Genomic DNA, 27,790 nt, shown 5'->3' on the forward strand with positions numbered 1-27,790 from the left:
TCCCTGTCTCCTCCTAGCAGACCAGGTGACCTCTGGGGATTTGCTCAGGGCGGCTGGGTCCCAGGCCCTTTGTCCCCAACAGGATGGGGTCCCGGTGCGCCTTTTCCTGGTGTCCTGGTGCCATCTGCCTGTCCTCCCCCCGGGAGCCCAGTCTCGCTCCCTCCCACCCTGGTCCGGGCAGGCCTCAGGCTGAGGCCTGGCCTCTCCTGCAGTCTCTGTCCAGGGCTGTTCCCAGGGACCTGTTTCCCCCAGGTCGGTGTCTTTCGCCCTTGCCGCCCCACGGTGTGTCACAGCTGCCTGGGCACGGTGTGGCATCCTGGGAGGGGACAGGGACTCCTGGTAGCTAGCTCGGCTCAGCTCTGGGGGCCGTTCTCCCGTGGGGACGGGGACCCCACCAGGCAGGGGCTTGGGAGGGGATGGGAGGCAGGACTGTCTCCTCTTGGTGGGGCCCCTACAGGGATAGGGCAAGAGGCTCTGGGTGACTTCGGGGGAGGGCGGTGTGCCCCGTGGGTGCAGGGTCCTGGGTTGCCCGGTGGTCCAAAGGGAGAAGAGGAGGATGCCTCGGGGGGCCCTGTATGCCCCCACTGGCACTGGACCGCTCTGGGCCTGGCTCTGCCGCCTCCTGCTCGTCTCCGGCCAGGTTGCATGAAGAAGCCTCCAGAGCGCACGTGCCTCCACCCTCCCCAGCCGGCAAGCACAGTGGGAGAAGGCCAGGCCAGGATCAGGGCCTGACTCCACTCAGCTGTGTGCTGCCTGTGCTGGGTGGGGGCATGGGAGGTCCCATTTCCAGCGACTGGCCACTGCGGGCCTAGGGCAGCGCCAGCACTGTCACAGCGAGGATCCAGTGCCTTTTACATAGTTCAAAGGCTGCCGCTGCTGTGCCTGCCCCTGTCACCCCACGGTTCAGGGAGGGTGTGGGATTGGGAGAATGTAAAGTTCTTGGTGTTTGGGGACCTGACCACCAGCAGGTCCTCTCTTTCTTCCAGTTACGCTCTGCCACTGAGGCTGAGAAGGAACTGTGCCCTGGTGTCCGTGACGGTGGCCTATGGAGTGTGCCTGAAGGTACCCAGTTGAGAGGCCTTAAAGCTGAGTACTGTGTTGCTTTAGGGGTTTCCCTTTGTGTGGCGTGGGGGAGGGGGTGTAGTGGCCCAGGCCCACAGCAGGGAGGACTTGGGGGTGGGGGCGTTAGGCAGTCATGTTTGGTTTTTAGAGCTTGGTTGGGATGTGGGAGGCAATGGACAGGGATGCAAAAGTCATGGTTCAAGTCAGGTGCTGAGATTGCCCCAGTACACTAAGGGCAAAACCATGGCAAGGCCTGCTTAGGGAGGGAGAGCAGGAAAGGGGAGGACATGTAGGGCCACGGTAGGAGAGGGGCAAACTTTGCAACCAGTGGGCAGTGCCTTGATCACTTCCACCCATTGCTACCTTCCCAGTGTGGGGCCTTGACACGTGCAGCCTGCCCCACGGGGCAGAGGGTGTTGTAACAGTCCCTCACCCAGGGATGATACCACATTTAAGATGCCTGGGAGATAGCCAGGGCCTGCTGTGATTTCCTGTTTCTCTGGTACTCCTACCCAGCGCCTTGCCTCCTGCAGGCTGGCTGTGACCTGGCTTTTCCGTAGGACAGTGTCTGTTCCTGGCAGAGCCTGGGACGAGTGTACTGACTCCAGGCCCTGTTCTGGAACTACTATATATCCCTCATCCTGCACTGGTCTAAATCAAGGAGGCAGAGGGGATATGAGTCCAGATGGGAGATGCAGATGTGGCTTTTTGGAGTCAAGAGGTGGGTGCAAGCAGGGGCCCGTGGGTGCTGGGGTAGTGACAGGGGGTTGGGCCCACAGACTTACGAGCCTGTGGCCTGGGCGCATGCTTTGATCCACCCTGCCAGCACCCTTGCGAGAAAGCTAGAACCACCCTTGGGAGAAAGGAAGCAGAACTTTATTCCTCTTAGCTGGGGGCAAGAACTGGGGGGTTGTTGTGCACAGGACCCCCGACCCTTACCCCTCCTGGAATCGAAGAAGACAGGCGGAACCACCGGAAGGCTACCTGTGCTTCCCTCTCTCCTTTGCCCAAGTGGAGGCAGGTGCGTGCAGGGGTGGCTGCAGTGATGGGGTAGCCAGGGCTCCAGGGCTGAGGAGAAGGGGGATTGCTTGGGCGGGGGTCAGGCACGGGGCCATTTCTAGTTCTAGGAGTAGCTGGCCAGCATGGGCACAGAGCTCAGGGTACCAAGACACGGTAGGGGCTGCCTGGGATGTGCTCATCGCCCCACTTGACCACCAGCGTGTACTCCCCCTTATCCTTGAGTAGGTAGGAGACGCTGTAGAGCCTACTGCCCACATGCTTCACCAGGATCTCCTCACAGGGTGTCCGGGGGCCGTGCACCCCTACCAGCAGCATGTTGTTGCCTGGAGGGGAAGGAAAGAGGCTTTAGTGCCAGGCCTCAAGTCCCCCTTTCAGCTGTGACTACACTGACCCCCCCTTCCTCTTGTCCTGTATCCTCCCCTCCCCTTCTTGTCTGTTCAGCATAACGGGCTTCCTAAAGAGCTGCCAACACTCCTACCCCCCAAGCCAGCATAGCAAACAACAGCTCCTCCAAGACACTTTCCTGAAAAACAGAGGATATGGCAGGGAGGCCCAGATGGGAAGGTGGCTCTAGAAAGAACAGTCATACCCCTCAAAAGGCATTTCCACCCAACCTCACCCCCACTTCCTGTGTTCCCCGGCACTAGCCATTCAGTCTTATCTCTGGTTTTGTCTTTCTGGGAGGGCTGGGGCTGCAGCCGGGGCCCAGGTGCCCACCTGCTTTGCTGCAGTCCACCGTGAAGCTGCTCTTCTGGCCCACATAGGCCTTGCTCAGCCCCAGGCCCTTGGCCAGCACCTTGCTGGCGTCAGTGGGACCTGGGCCTGGGGCCCCATGCTGGGGGACACCAGCAGTCTTGGTCAGGGAGTCCACAAAGACCGATGAGGTCTCATGGAGGCTGTGGTTGCTAACGAGACGAGGACCTGTGTGGCAGAGCAGGTGGGGCTGAGATGGCTGGAATGCCAGGCATTGGGGCTGGGCACCAGCAGTGTGGTACAAAGCTTACCTGTGACTTTGGCCTTGAAGGGGCTGCCCCCAATGTGGTAGGGGCCACCATACTTGATGGAGATGAGGTAGCTGCCAGGTGCCATAGGGGTGTAGGTGACACGGTAGCCCTCAGGGCATTCCTGGCAATCCATCTTCACCTTGGAGGGCCCATCAATGGTTACTGATAGGGCCCCAGCTCCCGCATTGCTTGTGTTCACGATAAACTCAGCTGGGCTCCCTGGGGGCACAGGAGGTCAGACAGAGCTGGACTGGCACGTTTCCCCAGCCTGTTCCCAAGCGTCAACTTGTCACCTTTGCACACCTCCTGTTGTCACCGAGTGGTTGGAGAAGGGGGACCCTAGCAGCTACATCCACACATTGGAAGCTGCACCCTATGACCTACCTGTGACACCGCCTTCTAGGCCAGTTCCATAAGCGGACACCAGGCCTGGGTCCCCTCCATGCCCAGGCTCCCCAACTCGGATCTTGAAGGGACTTCCAGGGATGTGGGTGCCATTGAACTTGACATCAATCAGGTACACACCATTCTCCCGTGGGATAAAGCGTACAGCATACTTATCTGAGGAGCAGAAGGGCATGCTGTGGGCCTGGGGTCTCTCCTCCAAGACTGAGCAAGTGGCATCTCTGAGGAGCTTCCCTTGCCTGACAGCTCGAGTCCAGCAGGTCCATGTGGCCCACTCAGCCTCTTCCAGGGACTGTGCTGGATGCACCCAGCAGCACAGGCCTCCTGAAGCCTGAGGGCTGAGGCTTTAGATGCGCAAGCAGCCCACTATTGGGGTTCGTTTGGACTGAAATCTTTTACAGACAAAACACCTGCCTCGATGCTTCCTCAGAAAAGCTACCCTGAATGCCGTATTCCTTGCATGTTAATTAGAGCTCAGAGGCAGGCCAGAACTCCCCCTGGAGGTCACGACACTGGGAAGGAGCAGAACTAGGCAGGAGAGTAGTGAGACTTGGCTGAGCAACCCCTCCCATGCCCGCAGGCTGCCCTAGGCCTGTTTGCCAAGTGCCAAACCCTGGCTAAAAGGTTGGCCAGCTCCACAGCTAGACTTCGGGCCTCCCCCTCAAGAGACTACATAGTACTGCCTGAAGAAGCCTTTCTCCTTCTCAGCAGCCATGGCTGCCGAGCCGTATCCCAAAGGGCTTGTTGGGTCAGGAGTGGGGAAGGGCTGCCTGGCTGAGGGAGCCCTGGCGTTCGGCCCTCTCTCGCCTGCTTACAGAATCTGTCTTCTTTTTATACTCTCAGCCTGCTTTCAGCCAGTTGGACAGGCCCGCTGCTCCCAGCAGGGCCAGGGAAGATGGCTGGGTGCCCGGGCAGGGCCAGGGCCTCACCTTGGTCAATCTCTGTGACATAGCACTCCTCCAGGGCTCCTGAGGGGCTGTGCACCTTGGCATCGATCGCCCCCTTGGCCCCGTTCAGGCTGACTGCAAAAGAGGCTGGCTGGTTGACCTTTAGCCCTGACTCCTGGAAGCATAGCAGACGTGGTTAGACACTGCAGCTGGAGCCGGGGTAAGGGAAGGCAGGACCCCAGAAGCAGGAGGCCCATGGGGTTGAACTTACCCATCTGGCGTCCAACTTGGTTTAAAGAGGGAGAGCCATTGATTCTGAAGGGGCAACAAGCCACAGCCACACGCACCACCCACCCCTTTCCCCTGCAGTCACACACCCTGACGTCAGGGAGGGAGGTGGCCCTGCCCCTTGGGCAGCACTCAGCCCTGACAGGCTGTCCCTCTTTAAACCTCAGCCCTGGTGCTCAAGGGGCACAGGCTTCTGTTCAAAGCCTTTAGACCTGAGACACGAGAAAAACTCCACACGGTGGGCAGGGGTGCTTCCTGCCAACCCCAAGTGTGGGCTGCACCCGGCCAGAGCAGATGCCCGATGCCCTGAGCTGGGCTGGGCAGGTCACTTGACACAGGGCCATGGCCTTTGTGCGGTGGCTCTGGTCTGGCCGGGCCCAGGAGCCCGAGGTGGGCGGTTTCTCTCAGTGCCTCACCTGAAGACTAGAAACAGTAAGGCGGCGGGCGTCGCCAGACGGAGAAGCCACAGGCACCACGAAGGGGCTGTCAGGGATATGCTCCTCGTTGAACTTGACTGAGACCTCGTAGTCACCTGGGCAGGGAGAGAGCACAAAGGGCAGGCTGGGAGTTCCCCACTTGTCAGTGTTTGAGCCTCCCACCTCCCACAGACAGCTGGGTGACCCTGAAACCTCAAGGTGGAGGGTGGCAGCCAGGGGGACTGTTTACATAGACCTAAACCCACACCACGGCCAGGCCCTCAGTACCTGGCTCCTGGACCACATAGGTCACACCACAGGAGCCATCCTTGCGGTCCTCAAAGGAGATCTCAGCCTTGCTGGGGCCCTCGACAGCAATGGCTAGGCCCCCGGCGCCAGCTTCCCTGGTCCAAATGCTGAATTCAGCTATGGGAAAGTAGTGTGTCCTTTTAGAAGGCTGCTCCCCTGGCCTTGGCCCCCTCCAACCATGGCCAAGATGAGCACGGCTGCCAGCTGCTTCCCTGACTCCCCAACCCAGCCCAGAAGAGCAAAAGCCTAGCAGGAAGCAGGCCTACCTGGCACTCCGGCTTCAGCCCTCTCCAGGCCGGGGCCCCCAGCACGAACCTTGTGGGCTCCCCCTTCCCCTAGGGGCCCCACGGTGAACTGGAAGGGGCTCCCAGGTACGTGCTGGCCCTTGTACTTGACGCTGACTGTATGCATGCCCATCTCAGCAGGCACAAAGCGGATGCAGTATGTATGGTTCTCTCCTTCCACTATCTCAGCCTCATGGCTCTTGCCTGATGGGCTGGTTACCTGAGCTGTCATGTCCTGGATGCTAATTTCTGTAGGTGGAGGACAACAGCTTAATAAGCAGGAGCCCCAGGCCCCACCCCTGCCCTTGGGGCTGCTACCCACCCAGAATTCCCCAGTACCGCTCCCTGGCTGCCTACAGCTCCTACCAGGGATCTTCAGGCTGAGGTCACAGTGACTGCCAACATTGGCCACTGATGGGGCCCGTCGCCTGCGTGTGATGCTCTCTTTCACTCGGCCCTCTCCTGTCACCTTCACGGAGAAGGGGCTGCCTGCAGGAGGAAAGCACAGCCCATGCCTCACACAGTTTACGTTCTACTGGTGGCAAGGAGGGTCACCCAGCCATGAGGGAGAGGGGTGGATGCTGTACTTACCAGGCACATGCTGGTCAGCAAACTTGATGTTGATGATGTAGTTTCCAGGCTCTGTGGGGCAGTAGGTGACCCTGCAGGTACCATCCTCCAGGTCCTCTGTATTGATGTCCACCTTGCTGGGGCCCTCAATGGATAGGCTGAGGCCACCATAGCCTAATGGAGGGACACCCCTAAGCCAAGGGACCAAGCAGTGGTCTTGTCCCAGCTGGCAGGCCACCACCACCTACCTGCATCACGAGTGTCGATGATAAACTCTGCAGGCTCAAAGGTGTGGCCTTCGTGAAGGCCCTGGCCTGAGACCCGCACCCGGCTGGCATCCCCAATCTCCGACTGGCTGATCACCACTGGGATGGGGCTGCTTGCCACATGCTGGCCGTTCTTCTTCACATGCACCAGGTGCTCCCCCGTCTCCTTGGGCACGAATGAGATTCCTGGGCACAGGGTGGGGCTGTCAGGCAGGGAAAGGCATGCCTCTCCAAGCCTGCTTCCTTTCCAGAAGGCCCTGCTCCTCAGCCTCTTACCCACGTGGCCGTTGCGCAGCCGCTTTAGCAGACACGGTTCCTCCCGGCCTGAGGGTGGCACCACAGTAGCTGTCAGCAGGCTGAGGTCCGTCTCCGAGATATTGATGGGGATGTCAGCAGCAGAGCCCACCTTCAGGTGCGACATGCGCATTGAGTCGTCACCTGGCAGGGAACAGTCTGTGTGTCCAGGTACGGAGAGACTGTGTCCACCCTACCACCTGCCTGCTTTTGTCATGGCTTCCAGTGCCACCCACCTGTGACCCTGGCAGTAAAGGGGCTGCCCGGGATGTGCTGCTCATTGTATTTGACCAGGATACTATAGTCACCGGGCAGCACGGGCAGGTAGGAGACACTGCATGTCCCATCTTGGTTGTCGGTGCAGCTGATATCTGCTTTGGATGGGCCCTCAATGGCCAGGGACAAGCCCCCTGGAGAGAGTCATGGGTGAAGGTGGGAACTGCATCAATGAGGAGGCCCAACGGGCAAGCATGGCAGAGCAGGATGCCCCATTTGGGGAGATTCTCCCCATACCCAGCTCTCCAGCAGATGAGGGCATCTCAAAGCACACAGGCAGGTCAAGGCTAGAGCTGCCACTCACCTTCTCCTGCATCCTTGGTGTTGACGGTGAAGACAGCAGGTTTGTTTACTACTCCATGGCTGAGACCAGGCCCGTAGGCAGTGACATGGCCGCAGTTGACGTGATCCACATAGAACTGCAGGGGGCTTCCTGAAGCAGAAAGAAAGGCCACAAGGAATAGGGGCCTTGTGTTACCCTGAGGTACCCCCCCACCCCCCAGCCCTGGGCTTCTGTGAGCCAGTGGCAGCATGCTGTGGGAGAAAACCTGGAATGTGCATGTTATCGTAGCGGATGTCCATCTCATGCAGGCCAGCCTCACTGGGTGCATAGCGCACAGTCACAGTGCCATCCTTGTTGTCGGTGATGCCCGGCTGTGCCACCTTGCCTGAGGGCATCCGTACCTCCCCTGCAAGGCAGTGGGACTGGGGTCAGGGTAGCCTGCTGGCACAACCTAGCCCCTGTGGCACCCAAGCTCCTTCACATCCCCACTCACCAGTAATCTCGCCTTTCTTGATGGTGAAGGGGATGACGAGGTCAAAGGGCCTCAAACCGGTCACATCTAACCCATTGACACCCACCAGGGGTCTCTCTGGGGCCTGCGGTGGAGACAGAGGGCCTGAGTATGGGGCTATAGGAAGTGAGTCCTGGGCAGGATGTGGGGCTTTTCTCATATGGCAGAACAAGGCCTCATGGGATACCAAGCTAGCCAGTCCCCAAGTGTCTCCTAGGGCTAGGCAAGCAGGGAGGAGGTGGGCAGGCCATACCCAGGTCTGCGGGCCACCCGGCGCATAGGTGTATGGCGGAGCCAGCTGCTGGGGCCGTAGCGGGGTCTGGGCTGTGGGCTGATCCCCAGCCAGTGCCTGTGGAGAAACATACAAGAGCTGGAGACTCTGTCATCAAACAGGAACCCCAGTGGGGCCATGCCAGGCTCTGCCCAGACCCCTCCCTCCTAGCCCCTCCTGACCGTCACTTGGAAAGGGCTGTTGGGCACATGCTCGCCACCAAAGCGCACGCAGATGACGTATTTGCCCGGCTGGGGGGCTGTGTAGAAGATGTCAAAGGTGCCATCCTCATTCTCTACCACGTCCACGTCTACCTCAGAGCCGTCAGGTGTGCACACAGTGCAGGTCACCTTGCCTTTGCCTGCTGCCTTGGTGTCCACAGTGATCACTGTCTCCTCCCCAATCTGGATGGTGGGGCCAATGCCAGCACCTGGTGGGCAGGGCGGGTCCCCAAAGGGGGGCCAGTGCATGAACTTGGTGCTCAGGACACTGCGCTCCGCCTGCTGCCCGCCCAGGCCTTTTACTGCCACCACCAAGCACAGCCAGGCCTCCTGCCCCCACCCCCAAAGCTGGGACAGTCAGTGGTTCTCAGAAGGCAGGAAAGGGTCCACTGGGCCTCCTCAAGCCAGGGCATCCTGTCTCGGGGGTAGCCCTCACATAGGAAAAGCCCGACAGGTAGCACCCAGGTGTCTGGGAGGAAGGGCGGGCCTGGAGGCCCATAAAGCCACAGCTGCCATCAGGGTACAAAATGTCTGCCACAAACCCCCCCCACTTCCCCGCCACCAGCTTGGCCTCGGCTGGTGCTGTGGACCATGCTGACCAGTGTCAGTGCCTGGCTGGGCCCACAGCTGCCTTCACCCCTGCGGCTGGCCCTGGGCCCCAGTGCTGTGTGCAGATGCGGTGAGGCAAAGTCCTGCTGCAGCGTGGGGGGATGTGGCACTTGCATCCCACCACCCAGGCCTGAAGGTGAAACTGGAGTTTCCTGGCAACTGAGAATGTGCGCTAGGGAGGCTCATGGGGAGGGGCAGCCGGGGCAGCCAGGGCAGCCGGTGCAGGCAGGGAGCCAGGAGCCGGGAAGCAGGGAGGCGGTGGGGTTAGTGCCGGAGCAGCACGGCAGGCAGTGGCAGCACCCGAGGGGAAGGCGGACAGGAGGCCCAAGCCACAGCCACTGCTGCTAGGTTGCAAGGGCAGATCAGCTGAGCAGCCTCCAGGGCCCCAGAATGCCCAAGGAAAAGGGAGGGACAGTGACGTTATGATCTGGGCTCAGCCGTGGCTTGGGGCACTGTGGACTGTGAGGCCTGGCAGCAGGAGTGCTCCCTGTGGCCCAGCTCCTGCCAGGGAAGCAGCTGGCAACACCAAACCCACTCAAGGGCTAAGTTCAAGGAGGTCCCCCTGACCAGCCTGCCACTGCCCCTATTGGCCAAGGGCTCCCACTGTGGGTTTGGTGGGGTCAAGGCTGGCCTTCCACAGCTGTCCTGAGCTGTAGACCTGAATGCCTGCTGCCCACCCGGCCCTGGGAGGCCTCACCTCGTACCCACCACACCTCTTCTCACTGGCTCAGAACCTGGACCCACCATCTACCTAATGGCCCAGGCCCAATCTCACAGGTACCCCAACTCCCCAGTCCACCAATAGGTCTTGGCTGCTCCATCCTCAAAGTACAGTCCCCAAGCTGACTCCTGCCTCAGACCCCATCATCATCAGCCTGCTCCAAGCTAGCCTGCTGACTGATTCAAAGTTGATTTCGGTTCTTCAGCTAAGTTCTCTGCCTCCATTCTGCACACAGTGGCCAGGTAAACTGAGCCCATTCCTTCACCAGGTCTTGAACCTGCCCCTGGTCTCCAAAGTCCTATTCCCCCACCCTAGGCACACATGCCTGTCCATCAGATCCTGGGACCTGCTCCACAGAGCCAGTGAGTCCCTGCCACAAAACACTAGCCACTCTCCAGCTGTGGCCCAGGCTGCCTTGTGCATGCTCCAAGCCTGCAGCCTTCAGAGGCTCTGGGGTCACTGCCTCTTACGGGCGTCCCTGGCTAGAGTTAGGCTCTCCCTTCCCATGCCTGAGCAAGAAAACCTCCATGCCTGGTAAGGGACCATCGGAATAACGTCACTGCTGGGGGAACAGAAGGGAAGGAGGGAGTGGGAAGCTGGGGAGGGTGGGCAGGCCACCAAGTGCACTTTGGGGCTCTGAGGCAGGGCCAGGCCCCACCATGCTGGCCACCCAAGCGGTCGCCGCTGGTGCTACTGCATTACCAGCCAGCCCCACCCGCTCATGCAGTCTGCCCCTCCCCTGGCCTGGTACACAAGGCCCTGGGAGGTGGGGATGGGGGTCTGCGGATCCAGCCAGGGCCAGGGCCTCCCACTGGTTGGGGGAGACCCCTTTGTCCCCTTAGCCCATGCAGGAGCCCTTGACATAGAAGGAGAAAGAGAAGGAAGGGCCTGCTGCCCGCCCCCGGGATCCCCTGGGGTGCCAAGATCCCCAGACCCCAGAGCCCCCAGTGGGGTGCCTCTCAGGACGCACCTCACCCCAAAGCTCTCAGCTGCAACCCAACTTCTCCAAACAGGAAATGGAGGCCCAGAGGAGGGGAAGGCTGGAGCGCTCACGCTCTCTCCAGGGGCCTCCCTGGGCCCTCACCCTCCAGCCCCACCTGCCCCTGCCAAGAGCTGCAGCTGGAACCGTCCTGGGAATCAGCACAGAAGAGGAAAGGAAGCTGCCCTCTGGGCAGGAGGGGCATTGGGAGTGGCCCCAGCAAGCAGCTTACCTAGCCCGTGACCTCCGATTGACACTGAGGTGAGAGGGCAGAGAGCAAGGAGAAAGGTCAGGTGAGTCACTCAAGGGGGCGGCCCCCACTCCCACACGCCGCCCCAAGCAGCGAGCCCTTGCACACAGGCACACCCAAGCCCCGTGCTGAGCGCCGCAGCCGCTGGCAGGCTGGCTCACCTGTGACTGTGCACTTGCTGGCATCTCCAGTGGGCACAGCCCGGACACGGTATGGGGAGAAGGGGATCTCATCACCTCCATACTTGATGAGGATGGTGTAGCGGCCTGTCACATCTGGCACATAGGCTACCGTGTATGTGCCATCATGATTATCTTGGATGTGTGTCTTCTTGGGCTTGCCCTCGGGGTCCTGTATGGCAGAGCACAGGGGAGGTGGTTGGCCCAAGCCCAACCAGGCACAGGGTTACCTCAGGCCCTCTCAAGGAGCAACTGTCAAGCACCTCCAAGCCATTCAACCACCATGGCCCAAAATGGCTGCCTGCATCCCACTGCGTCCCTTACCTCACCATGGGCAAGGTTCAGAAGGGAAGCCCCAAAATGCTTGACGCTTCCCAACATGACAACAGGCAGGGCCAGGGAGCTTGGCATCCATCTTTATCTCCATAAGCACCTCTCAGCTCCCATCATCTACCGCAGGGCCTGCCTAGGAGAAGCTCCCCTGGAAGATCTGAGTTCTATCCTTATACCCGGCCCATGAGAGTGTTACAGCTTGGGAAGTTGAAGCACTAAAGGCTTCCATAATGTGCTCAAAGTCAGGAAACCGGCCCTCTTAAGCATGGCCCTAAGGGAGACCAGAGGCCAGGACTGTCCCCCCACCCTGGCTGCATGCTCCACGTTGCCTGATGCTCTGGCCTGGGCCCCGTCCCTCCCTTGCCTTCCCTGTGCCTGGAGATACAACCCCGCAGGGCCACGTGGCCACCCAGGCGGTCGGCTCACCGTGATCTGGACAGCCAGCAGGCCCTCTCCTGCATCCTTCGCGTCAATGGTGAATTCCACAGGCAGGCTGGCGGGCACACCAGTGGTGTTGAGCCCAGGGCCGCTGGCTTTCACCTTGCTGGCATCGTGCGTAGGCAGCACCTTGACCTTGAAGGGACTGTTGAGCCAGTTTCATGAGCAGTCAAGAAGGCTCTCAGCACCCAGTCCAGGACCCTCCCCCTCTCAGGGAGAAAGATCCAGATCCCTTACCTGCGGGTCACCTCCTCTTCCCCATATAGCACTGAGATGCTGTAGGGCCCCTCACGGCTGGGCACATAGTTGACAGTCTGGGTGCCATCAGCATTGTCCACCACGTCTACTGGCTCTACCAGGCCTGGCCCCATTCCCAAAGACAAAGCCTCAGCCTGTTCCGTGGGCCCCCAGCCCCTCCACACTGTATGGCGAGGGCTCAGCTGTCCACCCAGCCCCCACCCTAGGCCTAGACCTCACTTGGCTTTCACCTACTGGTCTTCCAGAAATGGCCCTGAGCCCTTGTGACACCAGGCACTCATCTGGGTGCTACCCCAGACCTTTCCCTTCCTCTCACCATGAGTGCTCAGTGGCCAAGTCCTGTCTATCCTGCCTCCCTGGCCCGTCCCAAGGCACTGGCTCAACTGTCATCTGAGGCTCCTCCATCAACTGCCTGGCATCTTCCCCAGCCTCCAAGAGCTAGACCCCCAGTCTCCTTCCCCAGCGTGCCGAGAGGACTGTGTCTTCCCTGACACCCTACTCCTACGCATGTGAACACTCACCTTTGGGACCCTGCACTTTGACCTGTAGTGGGGCCACACCAGCCTTGCTCGTGTCCACCTGGAAGGACTGAGGAAGGTTGGCACGGACCATGCCTGAGCTCAAGCCAGGCCCAGAGCACTTGACCTTGGATGCATCCGTCACATCATGCACAGGGACTTTGAAAGGACTGCCTAGGGGCCAGAGGAATGGCAGCTTTGTGAGACAGAAGTGGAGTGTGAGCAGGTGGCCCCCACCTGGCCTCAGCAGACCTGCCTCCTCACCTGGTACTTGGTGGCCACCATAGGTGACATTAAGACTGTAGGTACCAGCCTCATAAGGGATGTACTCAACTGAGCAGCTGCCATCCTTGTTATCCATGCAGGACATCTTGGCCTCAGAGGGGCCCTCGACAGCCAGGCCCAGGCCCCCTGTGCCAGCTCCCCTGGCCCAGACAGACACCCTATTATTCCATGGGGTTCCAAGGCCCATGGAAGCCCCTGCCTCCGGGGTGCATGCTCACCTGGTCTCCACAGTGAACTTGTTGGGCTTGTTGGTGGTGCCACTTTGGATGCCAGGCCCATGGACGCGTACTCGGGAGGGGTCACAACCCTCAGTCACAGGCACCTGGAAGGGGCTGCTGGGCACAGGGCTGCCATCATAGGTCACATCCACAGAGTGGAGTCCTGGAGGAGAGCAGGCTGGGTCAGGAGAAGCCCAGGCTGCCCTGCTCCCACCCCCTGCCCTCCAGAGCCCCAGCACGCACCCTCCTCATAAGGGGTGTACTCCACTTTATATGTGCCGTCACCACAGTCCTGCACGTAGGTCTCGGTCAGGTTGCCCGAGGGGTTGGCCACACGAGCCTTGACATGGGGCCCTCCAGTCTGTGTCAGAGCCCGGGCATCCACACTGAATTCGGTAGTAGCCTCTCGGAAGACACCTGCAGAGGGAGAATAGCGGGAGGAGGGACAGATCTCCAGGAGCTCTGGGGACCCTGGCTCCCCCCTGGTTCCTGGGTCCCATGGTGGGGCCTCTCACCTTGACCCTCGATCCCAGGCCCATAGCACTGGACACCTGAGGTGTCCACTGCAGGCTCCACTTGCAGCTTGCTGGGGAAGTTGGGAACTGGCTGGCCGCCGTACTTGATGGTGACAGTGTAGGCCCCAGGGCAAAGGGGGATGTAGGTGATGGTGTGTGTGCCGTCACCATGGTCCTGGATATGTACCTCGGCGGGCAGCCCCGCCTCAGAACGGATCTCGATGGTCAGCTCTGCGCTGCCTGCACTTGAGCAGTCCACATGGAACTGGCCTGCCTCACCAGCAGTGGCCCGCTCCAGCCCAGGGCCTGAGCACTTGACCTTGGACGCGTCAAAGCAGGGAACCACATGGGCCTTGAATGGGGAGCCGGGGATATGGGTATCAGCGAAGAGAATGTTGATGTTGTAGTCCCCAGGTTCAGTGGGCACGTAGGACACAGAGCATGTGCCATCCCCGTTGTCTAGGCACTCGAGCTGGGCCTCACAGGGGCCCTCCACTGTCAGGCCCAGTCCGCCTGTGCCAGCACCCTTGGTGTCGATGGTGAAGCGGGCAGGGGAGCCTGCACTACCCCCCTGCAGCCCTGGCCCAAACGCCTTCACCTGAGGGAAGAGGAGTAGGTCAGGAGCTGGAGTCACGCTGACCTCCCTGACCTTGATCCTAGACCCCTAGCCTGACCTTCCATCTACCTCTTCTTGCTCTGGTTTCCTTCCCCCACCACACAGAGGCACAAGCAGGCCTAGGCAGGGTCATTGTCAGAAGAACAAAATGAGACAGGATGAAGGTGAGTCTGCAAAGACGTGAGTGGCCTCCAACACCCCAATTACCTTGCTAGGCTTGGTGGGGGGTACGGCTTCCAGAGGGAAGGGGCTGCCAGGCACAGGCACACCATCGTAGGTCACCTCAACCTCATAGGGTCCCTCCTCTCGGGGCACAAAGCGCACCACACTGTTGTCAGTCCCCAGGCCTGGTTCCACCTTGCAGGGCACTACTGTGCCCAAGGGGCCCACAATCTTGGATGCCACTTTGCCTTGGCCACCAGCGCCCTTTGATTTGACTGTGAATTCCTGGTCTTTGCCAACATCCACCTCTGTTGAGATGATGAACAGAGAGAACTGTGATGCCCAGCCCAGGTAGCCCTGGGGGCATCCTCAGTGACCACTACAAGGGTCCCATCTACTTACTCTCTCCCAGGCCAGACACCTTGATCTTGCTGAGGTCCAGGCTTGGAGCCACCCCCACTGAGAAGGGGCTTTTGGGGATAGGATCCCCTCCGTAAGTGACATTGATGCCCACTGGGCCCTGGGAGGGGTACAGAAGGGCAGGGTCATAGGTCATGACCCTGGTCTCCCTGACCTGTGGCTTCCCCACTTGGGCTTGGAGGGGAGGACGGCCAGAGAGACCCTGGCTTTTCTCCCCCATACCCAGCCTTCCATGTCTGCTCTCTGCCACATGGGAGATGAGAATAGGGGTGAGGGCCCCCCAGAGCAGCCCACCCAGCCACCATGCACAGAGGCCCATGGGCTCAGGGGGTGTAGTACAGCTGTGGGGGCCAACGTAGCTACCTGTTGCACAGGAGTGTACTTGACCGTGTAGGTGTTGTCATGGTGGTCAATGATGTCCACGTCACGTACTGCATCCCCCTTGGCCGGCCCTGAGAACTGGACATCCAGCTGGCCTTTGCCAGCAGCTTTAGCACTGACTGTGAAGTGGGTGGGTTTGCCAAGCTCCACACCTGAGGATACACAGTGACTGTGTAGGGGGCACCCCGCCTCAAGCCCTCTTGAGACCCTCTCGCATCCTCCCCACAGGACGCTCATCCTCACCAGTGCGACTGAGGCCAGGGCCCTCGGCTTTCACCTTGCTAGCATCGTGGGAGGGCTCCACCTTGACCCGGATGGGGCTAGTGGGGGTGGCCTGCAGTGGGCACGAGGAGAGGAGCTGAGAGGACAGCAGCACCCAGACCTCCAGCAGTGTCAGGGGTCAGGAGCAGCAGCACCCACCTGGTCAGCAAAGAGGACCATGATGGTGTAGCTGCCAGCCCCTCGTGGTGTGTACTTGACTGTGAAGGTGTCGTTGTCGTTGCGGATGATGTCGAAATCGATGTCGGCCTCCGTGGGGCCCACCACGCCAGGGGCACACTTGATGCCAATGCTGACATCACCTGCAGCAGGGGTAGGAGTGGAGGCTGGGACTTCCTAGGGGCACCTTGCCCACCCACCCAAGGTAGGGCCTTACCCTGGCCGGCCTCTGTGCAGTCCACAGTGAAGTAGGTGGGCTCATGAGCCTTGAGTCCCGTCTTGGCCACTCCTGGGCCATACACCTTGACTTTGTTTGGGTGGCTACCAGCCCCCACATTCACCTGCAGGGCACAGGGGCAAGTCAAGGGCATGGCCTCTCTAAGCAAGGCAGGGGCTCCTTCACCCACAGAAAGTGGTACAACCACCTTGGAAGCTCTGGTGGTTCACCAAAGGATTAAAAGTGCTCACTATTCACAACAGCCAAAAGGTAAAATACCCAAAGTCCATCAACGAATTATTTGATAAAGAAAATGTGGTCCATCCAGATGATGGAATGTTATTCAGCTGCGGAAAGGCAGGAAGTGCTGCGTGGATGACCCACAATGCAAACGTTACGGTGTGTGAAAGCGGCCAGGTATGGAAGGCCACCTAGTGTGTGATCCCACTGATAACAAATGTGTAGAACAGGTGGGCAAACCCGCACAGCCAGAAACCACATCAGCAGTTGCTTCCCTCCAGGAGGGCAAGTGGGGGCTGAGGGGGTAAAAGGGTCTCTTTGTGAGACGATGACCGTGTCCTAACTTTCAACTGGTGACAGTTACACAACTCTGAATGTGCTCAAAGAGTTACACTTGAAATGGACAAAGTGTGGTACTTGAGTTTGATCTAACAGCACTGGATAAAACCAAAGCAGGCACCCTGGGAGATGGGCCCACAGAGCGCTGGCTCACCCTGAAGGGGCTGTGAGGAATGCTGACACCTCCCCAGGACACCATGGCGGTGTGCTTCACAGGCTTCCTGGGCACATAGGAGCAGCTGTAAGTGCCATTGCCATTGTCCTTGACGGATGCCTCCACGGGGCAGCCCTCACTGTCCTGGAAAGCAGGCAGGAGCAGGCAGCTCACTGGCCAGTGCCTGGGCCTGGGCACTTGCCTACCCAGCCCCCTGCCATGGGTGCACATCCCACCTGGACTTGGACCCGGAGAGGTGCCTTCCCACCATGCTTGGCATCCACTATGAACTCTGCCGGCTTGTTGACAGCCACACCTGTCTTCTCCAATCCAGGCCCACGTGCCTTCACCTGATGGGAGGCCACCCAGATCTCAGGAGACCAGGTGCAGGCCACCAAGGACAGAGTGCCAGAAGCACACTGCTGGGCATAGCAGCCCAAGACCCATCTTCCCTCTGGTCCCCAAGCAGCAGGAGGACAGAGCCGAGACCCAGGCTAGCAGCATGTGCCCTTTACCCGATCTGGGTGGAAGTCCTGGGGGGCCTCGCGGATGTCAGCCATGAAGGGGCTGAGGCGGATGTCCTCACTATTGCACAGCACATGCACGGCATACTCGCCAGCCTCCTGGGGCCAGTAGCGCACATCACAGGAGCCATCTCCCTTGTCGTCACATTCGATCTTGGCCTGTGATGGGCCCTCCACCGAGAAGCCTGGCAACAGCCGCCAACTTCATCAGCGCCCCAGTCTTGTGGGGTTGGCCGCCCTCTCCCCCCAAGTGCCCATAGGACAGCCCCCAACTTACCCAGGGTGCCCACGTCATCCCCAATGGCCTCCACCACGAAGTCAGCCGACCTACCCACAACGCCGCCCTCCAGCCCAGGGCCCCAGGCCCGCACCTTCTGATCGCCACACTCAGTGCCAACCTTCACCTCAAAGGGGCTGCCGAAATAGAGCCACACAAGGGCATGCTGAAGGACACTGCCCTGGAGGGGCACCAGCCACAGCCCAGTAGGAGCAGAGGCAGTCTGCCTGGGTCCTCACCTGCGCCCAATGTTCTGGCTGCCCCATGTGATGGTGACGGTGTACATGCCAGGAACCATGGGGTAATACTCAAAGCCATAGACGCCATCCCCCAGGTCTTTCTGCTTCACACGCTCCTCACCCTCTGTCCAAAAAAAGGGAAGGCCTTAGGCCTGCCCAGCAGCAGCCCTGGGGCTGCCACTGCCCATCCCAGCTGCCGGCCAACTTACTGGGACCCTTCACAGTGACCTTCAGCTCCCCACTGCCTGCACCTTTCGTGTACACCTTGAAGTCGGCAGTCTCCTTCACCCGTACACCCTTGGGCTGAAGGCCCCGGCCAACAGCGCGGCAGGCACCCGGGTTACAGGCTGTGGGCAGAGGGTTAGCTGAACCACTGGGAGCCGGCACTTGGCAACCCCTCCCTTGCCTCCCACAGGGTTGGGCCACTGGGGTCCAGGGGTCCCTTAGAACTTGGCCACCCTAGATGGCAAGGGACACAAGAAAAAACCTTGAATAAACCTGGGGACTATGACCCCAGGACTCAGGACAAGGTGGGCCTCCTCCCACCTACTCCACACCAGCCGCCGTTCCCCCCCACCCCGCCCACCCTGCCTCTCCCAGAGGAAGACAGATCCAAGTACCGTTGACCTTGTAGGCAGAGCAGAGAGCAGCAGGTTTCTAGACAGCTGGAGCGAGATCTTCCGAAGGTGAAAGCGTGGAGGAAGAGACAGAGAGGGGCAAGGGGGGAGGAAGGGCCCCAGCAGGGAGGAAAGAGAGTGTGCCCGGACAGTGGCAGAACAGAGACCTAGGGCGCCAGGGCTGGGGGCTGGAGCACACCTACCCCAGCTGTCCCCCTCCTGAGGGAGGCCCAGGCTACAGCGCCCCAGTGTGGGGCAGCTGGGACCAGCCTACCTTGGCCAACAGTGACAGTGTAGGGGCTGCGAGGGATGGGCATGCCAGCAAAGGTGACATGCACTGTGTGGATGCCCTCCATGGTGGGCTGGTAGCTGCAGCGGTAAGTGCTGTCGCCCCGGGCTTCGAGCTGAGGCTCCACAGTGCCCTTCTGTCCTGCAGGGTCCTGGATCACGACCTCCACCTCGCCTGTGCCAGCTCCTGCCACCGCAAGGCACCAGCTCAGCTCTCTCAAGGGCCTCCAGGCTGCTCCTGGGCCCAGCAGTCTACCCCCAGACCTGCCAGCCTCGGCAGCCTCCCCTCACCTGCCGTGAAGATCTCAAAGTAGGTGGTCTTGTTGGCAATGTTGCCGCTGGGCTCCAGGCCAGGCCCCTGGGCAGTCACTTTGCTGGCGTCACCCTGGGACTTGTCCACATATACCTCAAAGGGGCTCTTGGCAATATGCTGGCCAGCAAAGAGCACAGTGACCTGTTCCCAGGAGGGGCAGGCCATGAAGATGGGGTCAGGTCCCTCCAGCCACTGCCCCAGCCACGAGCCTTCCCATAGACTGAGGACTCACCTTGTGAGTCCCCATCACCTCAGGGATGTACCAGACAGAGAAGGTACGGTTCTTGTCATTATTGGCGGTCACCTTTGCCTGTGGTGGGAGGGAACCCATAAGCCTTTGCTAAGAGTGGTCCCTGCAATGGAGGCACTGCAGTGCCCTGCCCTGACCGCCCACAGCTCTACCTCCTCCTGGTGTCCAGCTGGGTCCTCCACATACACCAGCACCTCTCCCTGGCCAGCACTTCTCGTCTCCACAGTGAACTCGGCCCGCTTCTTCACCATATTGCCCGTGGGCTCGATGCCTGCCGAGAGAAGGTGAGGAAGCCACAGGCCAGCGGTCAGGGACTCCACCTCACCCTCCACACTCTCATCATCTAGGAGCTCCCATCTTCACAGGCTCAATGCCCCTCTCTGCCATCCCTGTCAGGCACATTCTGAACTGGGTGAGCCAGTTTGGTGTAAACTCCGATCCATGGAGCCTGGCCTAGGGCCCCAGGTGCACTCTTGTTGCAGGATGGGCCCGGGCCTGTCTTCTGGAACGCACACTTGGGTGTGCCTGGGCCCTTGTTCCTGCATGGTGCCTTGGCTGTTTGGTCTCCATTTACGGTAAAGCAGCTGGATCCTGCCCCCCAAACACGCTCCACCTTGGGCTTATGTAACGTGGGGAACTTACTATCCAAGTGCCCAGTTTCGATGACCCTGACTCACTCCCGTCTGACTCTCAGGGGGCATTTTATAACCTAGGCCTCATTTGGCTTAAGACTCCCCAGTACCTCTACGTTTACAGAGTGAGTGTTGTCCTACAGGGACAAGGTAAGTGCACAGGAGCGCCCACAGACCGGCTCCCTCACCTGGCCCATAGGCTCGGGCTTTCTTCGGGTTCAGTTTGGGCCGCAGGGGAGCCCCTGGCTTCAGCTTGGCCTTGGGAAACTGGGACAGGTAGGTCATGACAGAGTGCTCGTCCACATTTGGATCTACGATCTCCTCTGGGGTGATCACCTGTCACAGACAGAAGACAGGGGCCATCTGATCTCCAACCTCAGGCTCCTGGGCCATGACCCCTCCCTCCCACTGGGGCTGTGGCCCCCAGGATGGCCCTGGGCAGCCAGGCAGGGGTGTACCTGAGGGATGCCCAGCCAGTCATCAGCCTGCTGCATAGCTTCCCTTGCATTATTCACGGGCTTGCTGGCGTCCCAGGAGTCCCAGTCAGGACACAGGCCTGTGGTGTGAGGAAGGCTGCTGAGTCAGGGCTGCAGGACCCCCTTACAGGCCACCCCCTCCAGTCCTTAACTCCCTGTCCTCTACCCCCACACCCCTCACCTGGGGCACAGCTGTCAACAAGGGCACCCAGGGCCCTGCCACTCTGCCAGTCCCGACTGAAGTTGGTAATGGGCAGCTGTGGCAGCTTGTTCTGGATCCAGCCCAGCAGCCTCTGCTTAGGGGTCTGCTTCTTGGCTTCCTCATCCTCATCCTCATCCCACATGGGCATGGAGATGGAATAGTGCAGGATCAGGGTCCAGATGAGGCCCAAGATCAGCTTCAGGTTCCCGTCCACGATGGCCTTGCTGTCTGTGAGGCAAAGGAGGGGCAGTACTGGGCGGGCAGAGAGCTGAGCCGCGTGGCAGCCCTGTATACACACATGCATGCATATGAAGGCTGGGGGAGCGCCCCCCCACTCCAGGGAAGGAGGGAGAAGCCCTCTGCGGGGAGGGGAGGTGGGGTTATGGGTCGGGCACTCTGTGCTCAGGACCCCTGTGGGAGTGCAGGGGTGTCCAGAGGTGAAGGACACTCCTGGGTGAGGCTGGGGGTCACCCGTAGACACAGGGTGACAGTACAGTACAGGGAGGGGCATTGCCAGAAACCCCTGAGGACCCAGGCTGCAAACAGGGCCCAGGAGACCTCTGGAGGAGCCCCCTGCCCAGAGAGCTCTAGAGTGAGTGGGAGTTGTTGTCTGCAGCTGCCCAGGCAGGGGCTCACCGCCAGTCTCTCAGAGCAGCAGCCCAGCCCCAGTGGGCCTAGACGCTGGGGCCCCTGACCTGGTGCTGGCAGGGGAGGAGAGCTGGGGCTAAGGGAGAGAAAAGGAAGGCCAGTGGGTGAGGCAGTTGGGAAATTAAAAAACTGCTGCCTCAGGGTGGGTGGGTGGGCAGCATGAGGCAGGGGAAGCTGTAAGGGAGGCATTGGGCAAGGCCCCTTTGGGAGGAGCATGTGACCGCACCCCCACTTCCTTAGTGTCCTTCCACCCCCAGAGCCCAGCTGGGAGTCAGGCAGCTAGCCTGGCTCAGGGGAGGGGCCAGGAGCCCAAGGGAACTGGCGGTTGAGCAGCATGGCCCTGACTCACTGGGTCCCAGCAGGGATAGCCTGCCAGCAAGGGTACGTTCCCAGGGGCCTGCTCACCCAGCCTGAGGAGGGCAGAGGAGCCAGCGAGCCGGGTCAGACACCCAGCCAGTTCGGGAGCTGGGGTGCAGAGGCCACAGGTGGGGTTCTCAAGTCCTACTGCCTCCGCAAAGCCTGCCCAAATGCTGCCTACCCTCCTTAACACCTAAGGGGCCGCTGGGTTGTGGGTGGGCAGCTGCCAAGCTCACCACAGGGGAAGTGGTTAGGGAGGGTACCCTGCACCCCATCACCATGGCAACTCCTCTGGGCTCTGCACCCCACCCAAGACATTTCTTGGTCTCAGCCTCCTCAAGGGGTGAGGGGGCTGGGGATGGAGCCCTGAGAATAGGCAAGCTTTCTAAGAGGGTATCTTTGAAATCCTGCTGGCATGCTGCCCCCCCAATAACCGCCCCTGGCTTGTAATCAAGATAAAATACTTGTCTAGTGAATTAACTTGGGGTTGGGAGGAAGGGGAGGGACAGCAGCAAAAGGGCTCTCAATGGCAGGTGGCCTCTGAATCCCCTGGGCAGCACCCTGAAGACCAGCTGAACTACTCAAAGCAGAGTAGCCCCCCTGTTCCCAGACTGGGTTGGTCCTGGTCCTGCACCACTGCTTTGCACTGTCCTCAGATGGTGGCCAGAGGGTGGAGGGGGGCTTCAGGCTGGGACTGACCGGAAGGTTCAGAGAAGACTAAGGGCACAGGACCAGCCAGGGCTTCCCACCAGGTCCCCACCTCTGGAGTCCTGGGTCTAGCCCAAGAGCCGTCAGGAGGCATGAGGCCCTCAGTGACCCAGGGATCACAAGCCAGCCCATCAGCCTTGGTCCACAGGAGGCCAGCCTGGGTCCTCTCCATCCCCCTCCCAGGGTTGGGAGACTGCCTGGTTGTGCGGCCCCGCCCCATCCCACCCCCTTTCCCCAGCCCCTGGGCCAGCCTGCCCCCTCCCTCCCCTAATCACTGCCGCTTTCCAACATTTTTTTGCCTTATATGGCAAAGCTCTGGGAACTAGGCCTGCTCCAGCCAGCTCACAAGAAAAGGGAGGGCGAAGACCCCCCCAGACAGTTGGGGTGTGGCTCACTTCCCCACATCCGGTTGCACCCCCCAGAGATGACTCAGCTTGGCTAGAGTGAGGCTGAGCATTAGGGGTGGGCCTCAGCCTCAACTGGCATTCCAAAGAAAGAGGTGGGGCCCCTGAGACCTGCCCTCTGAGTAGTCGTGGGCATCTGGGTCCTGGTCCCTCAACTGGCTCTGGCTCAGCAACGAACATGCTGGGGCCACAGGGACCGCCGGAAGGCTCCTTTCAATTCTGAAAAAAGCTCAGGTCTCTCCATCTCTCCCTGTTGCTCATTACACCCAAATCAGTCACCAGCTCTGCTGCCTGTCCCTGAGTGGCTCGCACCTTGAGAAGAGCCTGGGATGCTGCACTAGGCCGGTTCAATGCGGGCCTCAACAGCTGGACTGGCGCCGGGCCCAGTAGTCAGCCCAGTGCATGCTGAAGTACCTCCCAAGCAGCTCCTGCATTCTAGAAGCAGAAAAGCAAGTCCTACATGGCAGGAAGAGCTTCGCCCAAGATCAACACTTAGTGTCTAAGTAGACTACAGGCCAGCTCCCTTCACTGACCAACACCCAGACTCATCTAAGGTGCCATTTTGTTAGCAATGGTCCTCTCTGGCCCCCTAAGTTCCCCGGGGAGATCTAAAGTAGGGGTTGAAGCCATCTCCAGGGGGAAGGCCCATCTTCCATGATCAAAAAAAGGCGAGCCTTTGACAATGGGACCCACAAGCTCCAACCCCGTTTAGGAACCACAGCGGCGCCTGAAGGCCCGAAGGCCCTCAATCAAACCCCTCAAGGTGCACCCATCGTTCTCCCCCAACTCCGCCAGGCCCTCTCCCACCGCGGGTGCAGCAGCGGGGGCACGGCCTGCGGAGGATGTGAGCTCAGCCTGGGCACGGGCCAGCCCGGGGCGCGGCTGGTGAGGGCGCCTAGCGGTCCACACGTCTGTCCGGCCAGCCTGCACGCCTTTGTTCTCGAGGCCAGAGCGCAGCTGCGCGGCCCAGGGGCCCCCGGGATAGCGCCACGGCGAAAGGGAGTGGCTAAGGGGGGTCGACGAGGGAGGGTTGGGGTAGACGGGAAGACGCACTGAGTTCCCGCCCTCGTCCTCCCCACGCCACGGAGCGGCCCCACGCCCTCACCTATGGACACGAGTTTGATGCTCTCGCGGTCCAGGAACTCGAGCGCGACCGACACGTTCTCGAGCTGCATCTGGCGGAAGGTGGGCCTCTGGTTGTGTTTGCGGTGCATCTTCTTCTGGCTGAGCACTTCCAGCAGCGCGATGAGCCGTAGCCCATCGCTCAGATCCGTCTGCAGGTTGGCGATGCGCTTGCTCACGCACTTCAAGTGCTCATTGCACCAGCGCGTGAATGTGTTCTGCTGGATCTTCTTCCACGGCGCGTCCTCCGCCAGGTCCTTCTCGGTGGCCGGCATCTCCGCGTCCCGCGTATCGACTCCGCCACCCGGAGCCGCGCCCGCCGCGCTCTGGCCCGCCCGAGAGTGGGAGCTACTCATTTTGAGGCGCGAGGAGCCGAGGGGCGGTGCTGCAGCCTAGGCGAGGGGACGTCCCTTTAATTAAAGTCGCAGGGACCTCTGAGTGCGCAGAGCGATGCAGACAGCCGAGGTTGCACTGCGGAAAGAGCGAGCCCTTTAAATGGGGGCGAGGGGCGGGGATAGGGGTGGGGGCGAAGTGGGGCGGGACCACGGGGTGGGGCTTCGGGACCGCGCCCTCCCGGCGCAGCCCAGTTGGAATGCCACCCTCTCCAGCCCCCGCCCCAGCGGTCTGACCTGACCCCTGGGAGGCTAGGGGAGCGTAGTGGGGCCTAGAAGGGGTCTAGAACGTACTCAAGCCCCGCGGCCTCGCGTCTTCACTGCAGGAAACCCTGCAGCGTGGAAACGCTGCGCAGCGTCTGGCGCTGGACCACTTGGCCTGCCTCGGCCACGCCATACAAGGGACTTTACTTACCCAAGTCCCCTGCGAGGGGGTGGCATGGCTCGCCCACCCCCAAGTCACTTGGACTCTCCCCGTCCCCGCAGCCACCGCTAACCCCCTTCTGCAGGCGCCGGCGCTCGGGGTTCCCGGCTGCACCCGAGCCAGCGGCCCTGGCAGCAGCTGAAAGGGGCCCGAACCTACAAGCGAGCCCTCGGAGAGCGCGGGTCCCGGGCCAGGCTCTGATGGGAGCGCCTTGCGCGCGTGCGCCACGCCAGGCAAGCGGCCGCCCCCCCAGACCCTCTGCCCCAGGCCGGCCTTCCCGCTCTGCACGGCCCTGGCCCGCGCACCTGCGCCCGCCTGTCCCCACCGCCTCCCTCCCTCACCACTCCACCCCGGAGAAAATGGGGCACTGGGCCAGGAGGCCGCCAGCACTCCAGGAGCAAGCAGTCTTGGAAGGGGCCGGGCGTGCCAATAGGCACTGGCAGAGGGTGCCGTGTGATGCGTGCAGAGACCGCGAGCGTCTGCCTGACCCACTTTGCGGTCCACCTGGGACACTGGGGGGTTTCCTCTCCTGTCGGAGTGGAACCTGAGCCCAGTGTGACCTGGAAGGTGGCCAGGGAGTGGGTACAGGGGCTGTTCCAATAAGGCTTGGCAGGCAGGCAGGCACTGAGCACCTGGGTCTGGGTGGGCTTCAGAAGGGCCTGTGGCAGTGCAGAGAGGGTCCTGGAGGACAGGGGTGACAGGGAACTGAGGGGGGTGAGACACGGCAGGCTGCCAAGGCCTGCTGAGGAGCCTGGAGTGTGTCCCCGGGACAATGGGGAGCAATCTGCTCAAAATTAATATTCTGGCAGACAACTCTCGAGACAGAGGGGGGCTGCTGCGGCGAGACAGACCAGCAAAGGTACAGGGACAAGAAGCCTGTTAAGGACACTCACTTCCATCTTCTTTAGTCAAGAGAAAACAGCTTACCCTTCCTTCCCAGAGTGGACTCACTCCTCCCACTCCTGTGCACCTCCCTTCCCTCTCCAATGTTCCCTTCTTGACATCTTTTTCAACAAAAGCATGTCATTGTTCCTACTGTTTGATTCCTAGATTGAGCTGCAGAATAGTGGTAATTAAGTTATATGCTAAAGACCAGGGAGAGAGGAGGCCCCGGATGAGCCCAAGAGTCTTGCCCAAATATGGTTGATTCTCGTAGAGCACTGAGTGTCTTCATTGCCCACAGTGGGGCTGTGGTCGCAGCCAGCATCTCCCCTGCCCTGTAGCACGCTCACTTTGGGGCTGTCACCCCACTGGTTCTTCCTCACCAGTTGTGAGGGGTCCAAATGGCATTCTCCAGTGTGAGGCCCACCTCCTGTGCACTCTCCCCTCTTCTGAGCACTTTCAGACACACCTGAACACAGCTCCACACCACAGCATCTGGGAACTGGGGTGCGGGATGGTGGGAGAGCTGTAAAGGGGGAACAAGAACGGATCCTTCCTTGCCAGGCCCCATTCAAGACAGGTGAATGTGGTCCTTCTGGTCCATCTCCCTGCCCCACTGGAGTGCAAGTTTCCAAGTACAGAATTACATCAAGAATTGATTTGCTCTCCACTAAGTGCCGTCCAACTGGGTTCATTCCTTAATCTTCAGAAAGTGGGGAAGCTGAGTCAAGGTAACTGACCAGCAGTCAACTCCAGCAGAAAAGGGGACAGAAGCTAAGTGTCCCGGCTTCCAGCCTGAGGCTTTCCGTATTTGGGGAGACAAGAGATGGCGTTCTTGTCCATAGGGAACAAAGTACACCACCAGATGGCGCCCCATCCCAAAGCCCCCAGATCGGGCAGTCCTTGGAAGTCAAAATCCAGCTCTTTCATATTTTCCCTTATTTGGAGTAGATTCTTGGATGTTAGACACACTCCGCCCCCTACCCCAAGCCAGGCTGTCAGACCCCAGGCCAGGCCCTCCCACAGGGGCGCCTCAGCTGGTAAAGAAAGCTGCAGAATGGCACAGAGAGAAGAGACCCGAGCTCCCATCTTCACCAGGAAGCCTAGCGCATGTGCAGGTGGGCCTGCCAGTGGGCTTCACCTACTTTTCCTGGACCCAGGTGGCATGGGAATCTGGGGACGTTGCTGCTCACACCCTGGCTGGCAGTGAACATCGAGCTCAGGGCCACCTGGGATATGGGCCCAGGACCCAGCCCAGGAATCCAGTGTGTTGGAGGAGCCCTTGCTTCCTGTGCCTGGTCACAACCCCTGCCCTATCCACAGAGCACAGCAGCCCGGGAAACAACTGCCCTGTGTCCAACCAAGGCAGCTGATGCCCTGAGGGCTAGTGCCAGCAATGAGCCCACTGTCACCCTCCCCGGGGGACACACCGTCCATGAAGTATCCTTCCAGGTAACCATTCACCGTGAGCCCACATAATGTCCTGCTCCTAGTGCCCATCCTTCCAAGACAGTCATAAGTTACACACCGGCTGGCTCATGGATGGCCACACCAGCCTATATACTGCCAAACGCTCAGACACCCTCTCTCTCAGGGACCACCGTGGCCTTGGGCTCCCACACTCCTGGGCACCGACAGATTCTCGGGTGAGCGAGGGAAGGCAGTCCCTGGACGGTGCGCTCCCAGGCACCAGGGTCGCCCCCAGAGCTCTCAAAGCCCAGCTGCATCTGGCCTGGGTGCGCGCCGGCGCCTGTGTTCTCAGGGCCTCTATGCCTACCTTCGCCACCGCCGCCCAAGGTCTGCGAGCAGTGCTGTGACCGTCCCGCTAAGAGCCCAACCACGGAGGCCTCACCTGCTGTCCCTGCGGGCGGCCGGCGACCGCGGGGTGGCGCCTGGCTCGCTTTCGCGCCCGCACCCGGCGCCTCGGGGCTCCGCAGCGGTCGCTGCACGCCGCGCGCCTCCACGCGAATGGGCTGCCGCCCGCCTTCTTGTTGGCCGCACCCCCGCCCCGCGCCCGGCCCGGCCCGGCCCGGCCCGGCGAGAAAGCCTTAATTGGTAAAATCGCCCAGGAGCTGTGGGGCAGGGGGGTGGCGCGCCATGAGCTCAAGTGCCCGGACTGCCTGGCGACGCCGCCCCCCAGGATGAGCTCACCGCCCAGCGAGGGCCGCCCTGGGGAAAAGGGGGCTCGCCTCTAGAGCCCGCAGAGCCTACAGGGCCCACGTGTCAGCCCAGCTGGAAAGGCTACCTCTTCCAGGGAGCCGCCCACAGTCACGGCTCCCTGCATTTGTCTCAAGCCCTGCTGGCCAGGCAAGTCGGACTCTGCCCTCTGGGCTGGGGCACAACAGACGTTGCGGGTGTTCCTGAGTACCTACCACCCGCAAGGCCGCAGTGGGGTGGG

General features: G+C 60.8%; 1 protein-coding gene across 6 annotated transcripts; it reads right to left on the reverse strand.

Moving 5' to 3' along the window:
• Positions 1-1,922: 1,922 nt before the first annotated feature.
• FLNA (filamin A) lies at positions 1,923-27,399 on the reverse strand. Of its 6 annotated transcripts, none has more exons than XM_017646382.3 (48): positions 27,245-27,399; positions 23,678-24,165; positions 20,435-20,683; positions 20,236-20,333; positions 19,966-20,113; positions 19,298-19,416; positions 19,128-19,205; positions 18,874-19,036; positions 18,569-18,769; positions 17,887-18,024; positions 17,678-17,801; positions 17,439-17,575; positions 17,153-17,346; positions 16,874-16,987; positions 16,638-16,781; positions 15,905-16,028; positions 15,670-15,830; positions 15,493-15,583; positions 15,232-15,401; positions 14,851-14,968; positions 14,494-14,756; positions 13,671-14,268; positions 13,399-13,572; positions 13,156-13,318; positions 12,917-13,077; positions 12,656-12,826; positions 12,114-12,237; positions 11,865-12,021; positions 11,088-11,277; positions 10,909-10,932; positions 8,329-8,576; positions 8,129-8,224; positions 7,858-7,960; positions 7,630-7,770; positions 7,386-7,514; positions 7,042-7,215; positions 6,788-6,949; positions 6,494-6,697; positions 6,267-6,419; positions 6,042-6,164; positions 5,658-5,924; positions 5,371-5,508; positions 5,083-5,198; positions 4,421-4,553; positions 3,471-3,647; positions 3,087-3,305; positions 2,800-3,003; positions 1,923-2,405 (listed from the first exon to the last, which is right to left on the reverse strand). In XM_017646382.3, exons 2-48 carry the CDS (start codon positions 24,048-24,050, stop codon positions 2,218-2,220), a joined length of 7,944 nt encoding a protein of 2,647 aa, XP_017501871.3. In that variant the 5' UTR covers positions 24,051-24,165; positions 27,245-27,399; the 3' UTR covers positions 1,923-2,217. The 6 variants fall into 6 exon arrangements, with proteins under 6 accessions (XP_017501871.3, XP_036846973.2, XP_036846975.2 ...); XM_036991078.2 differs by having other exon boundaries at positions 12,917-13,095; XM_036991080.2 differs by lacking the exon at positions 16,874-16,987 and having other exon boundaries at positions 12,917-13,095.
• Between the last annotated feature and the right edge of the window lie 391 nt (positions 27,400-27,790).

The sequence above is a fragment of the Manis javanica genome, chromosome X (assembly GCF_040802235.1).
Source record: "Manis javanica isolate MJ-LG chromosome X, MJ_LKY, whole genome shotgun sequence".
NCBI lineage: Eukaryota > Metazoa > Chordata > Mammalia > Pholidota > Manidae > Manis > Manis javanica.

Excerpts from the sequence above, each read along its gene's own strand:
- FLNA (XM_036991078.2), bottom strand. The coding sequence starts at position 24,050 with ATGAGTAGCTCCCACTCTCGGGCGGGCCAGAGCGCGGCGGGCGCGGCT. Across the intron at positions 20,684-23,677 it reads CATCAAACTCGTGTCCATAG|ACAGCAAGGCCATCGTGGAC; the intron begins GTGAGGGCGTGG and ends TTTGCCTCACAG. Across the intron at positions 19,037-19,127 it reads AGGTGATGGGGACTCACAAG|GTCACTGTGCTCTTTGCTGG; the intron begins GTGAGTCCTCAG and ends TCCTGGGAACAG.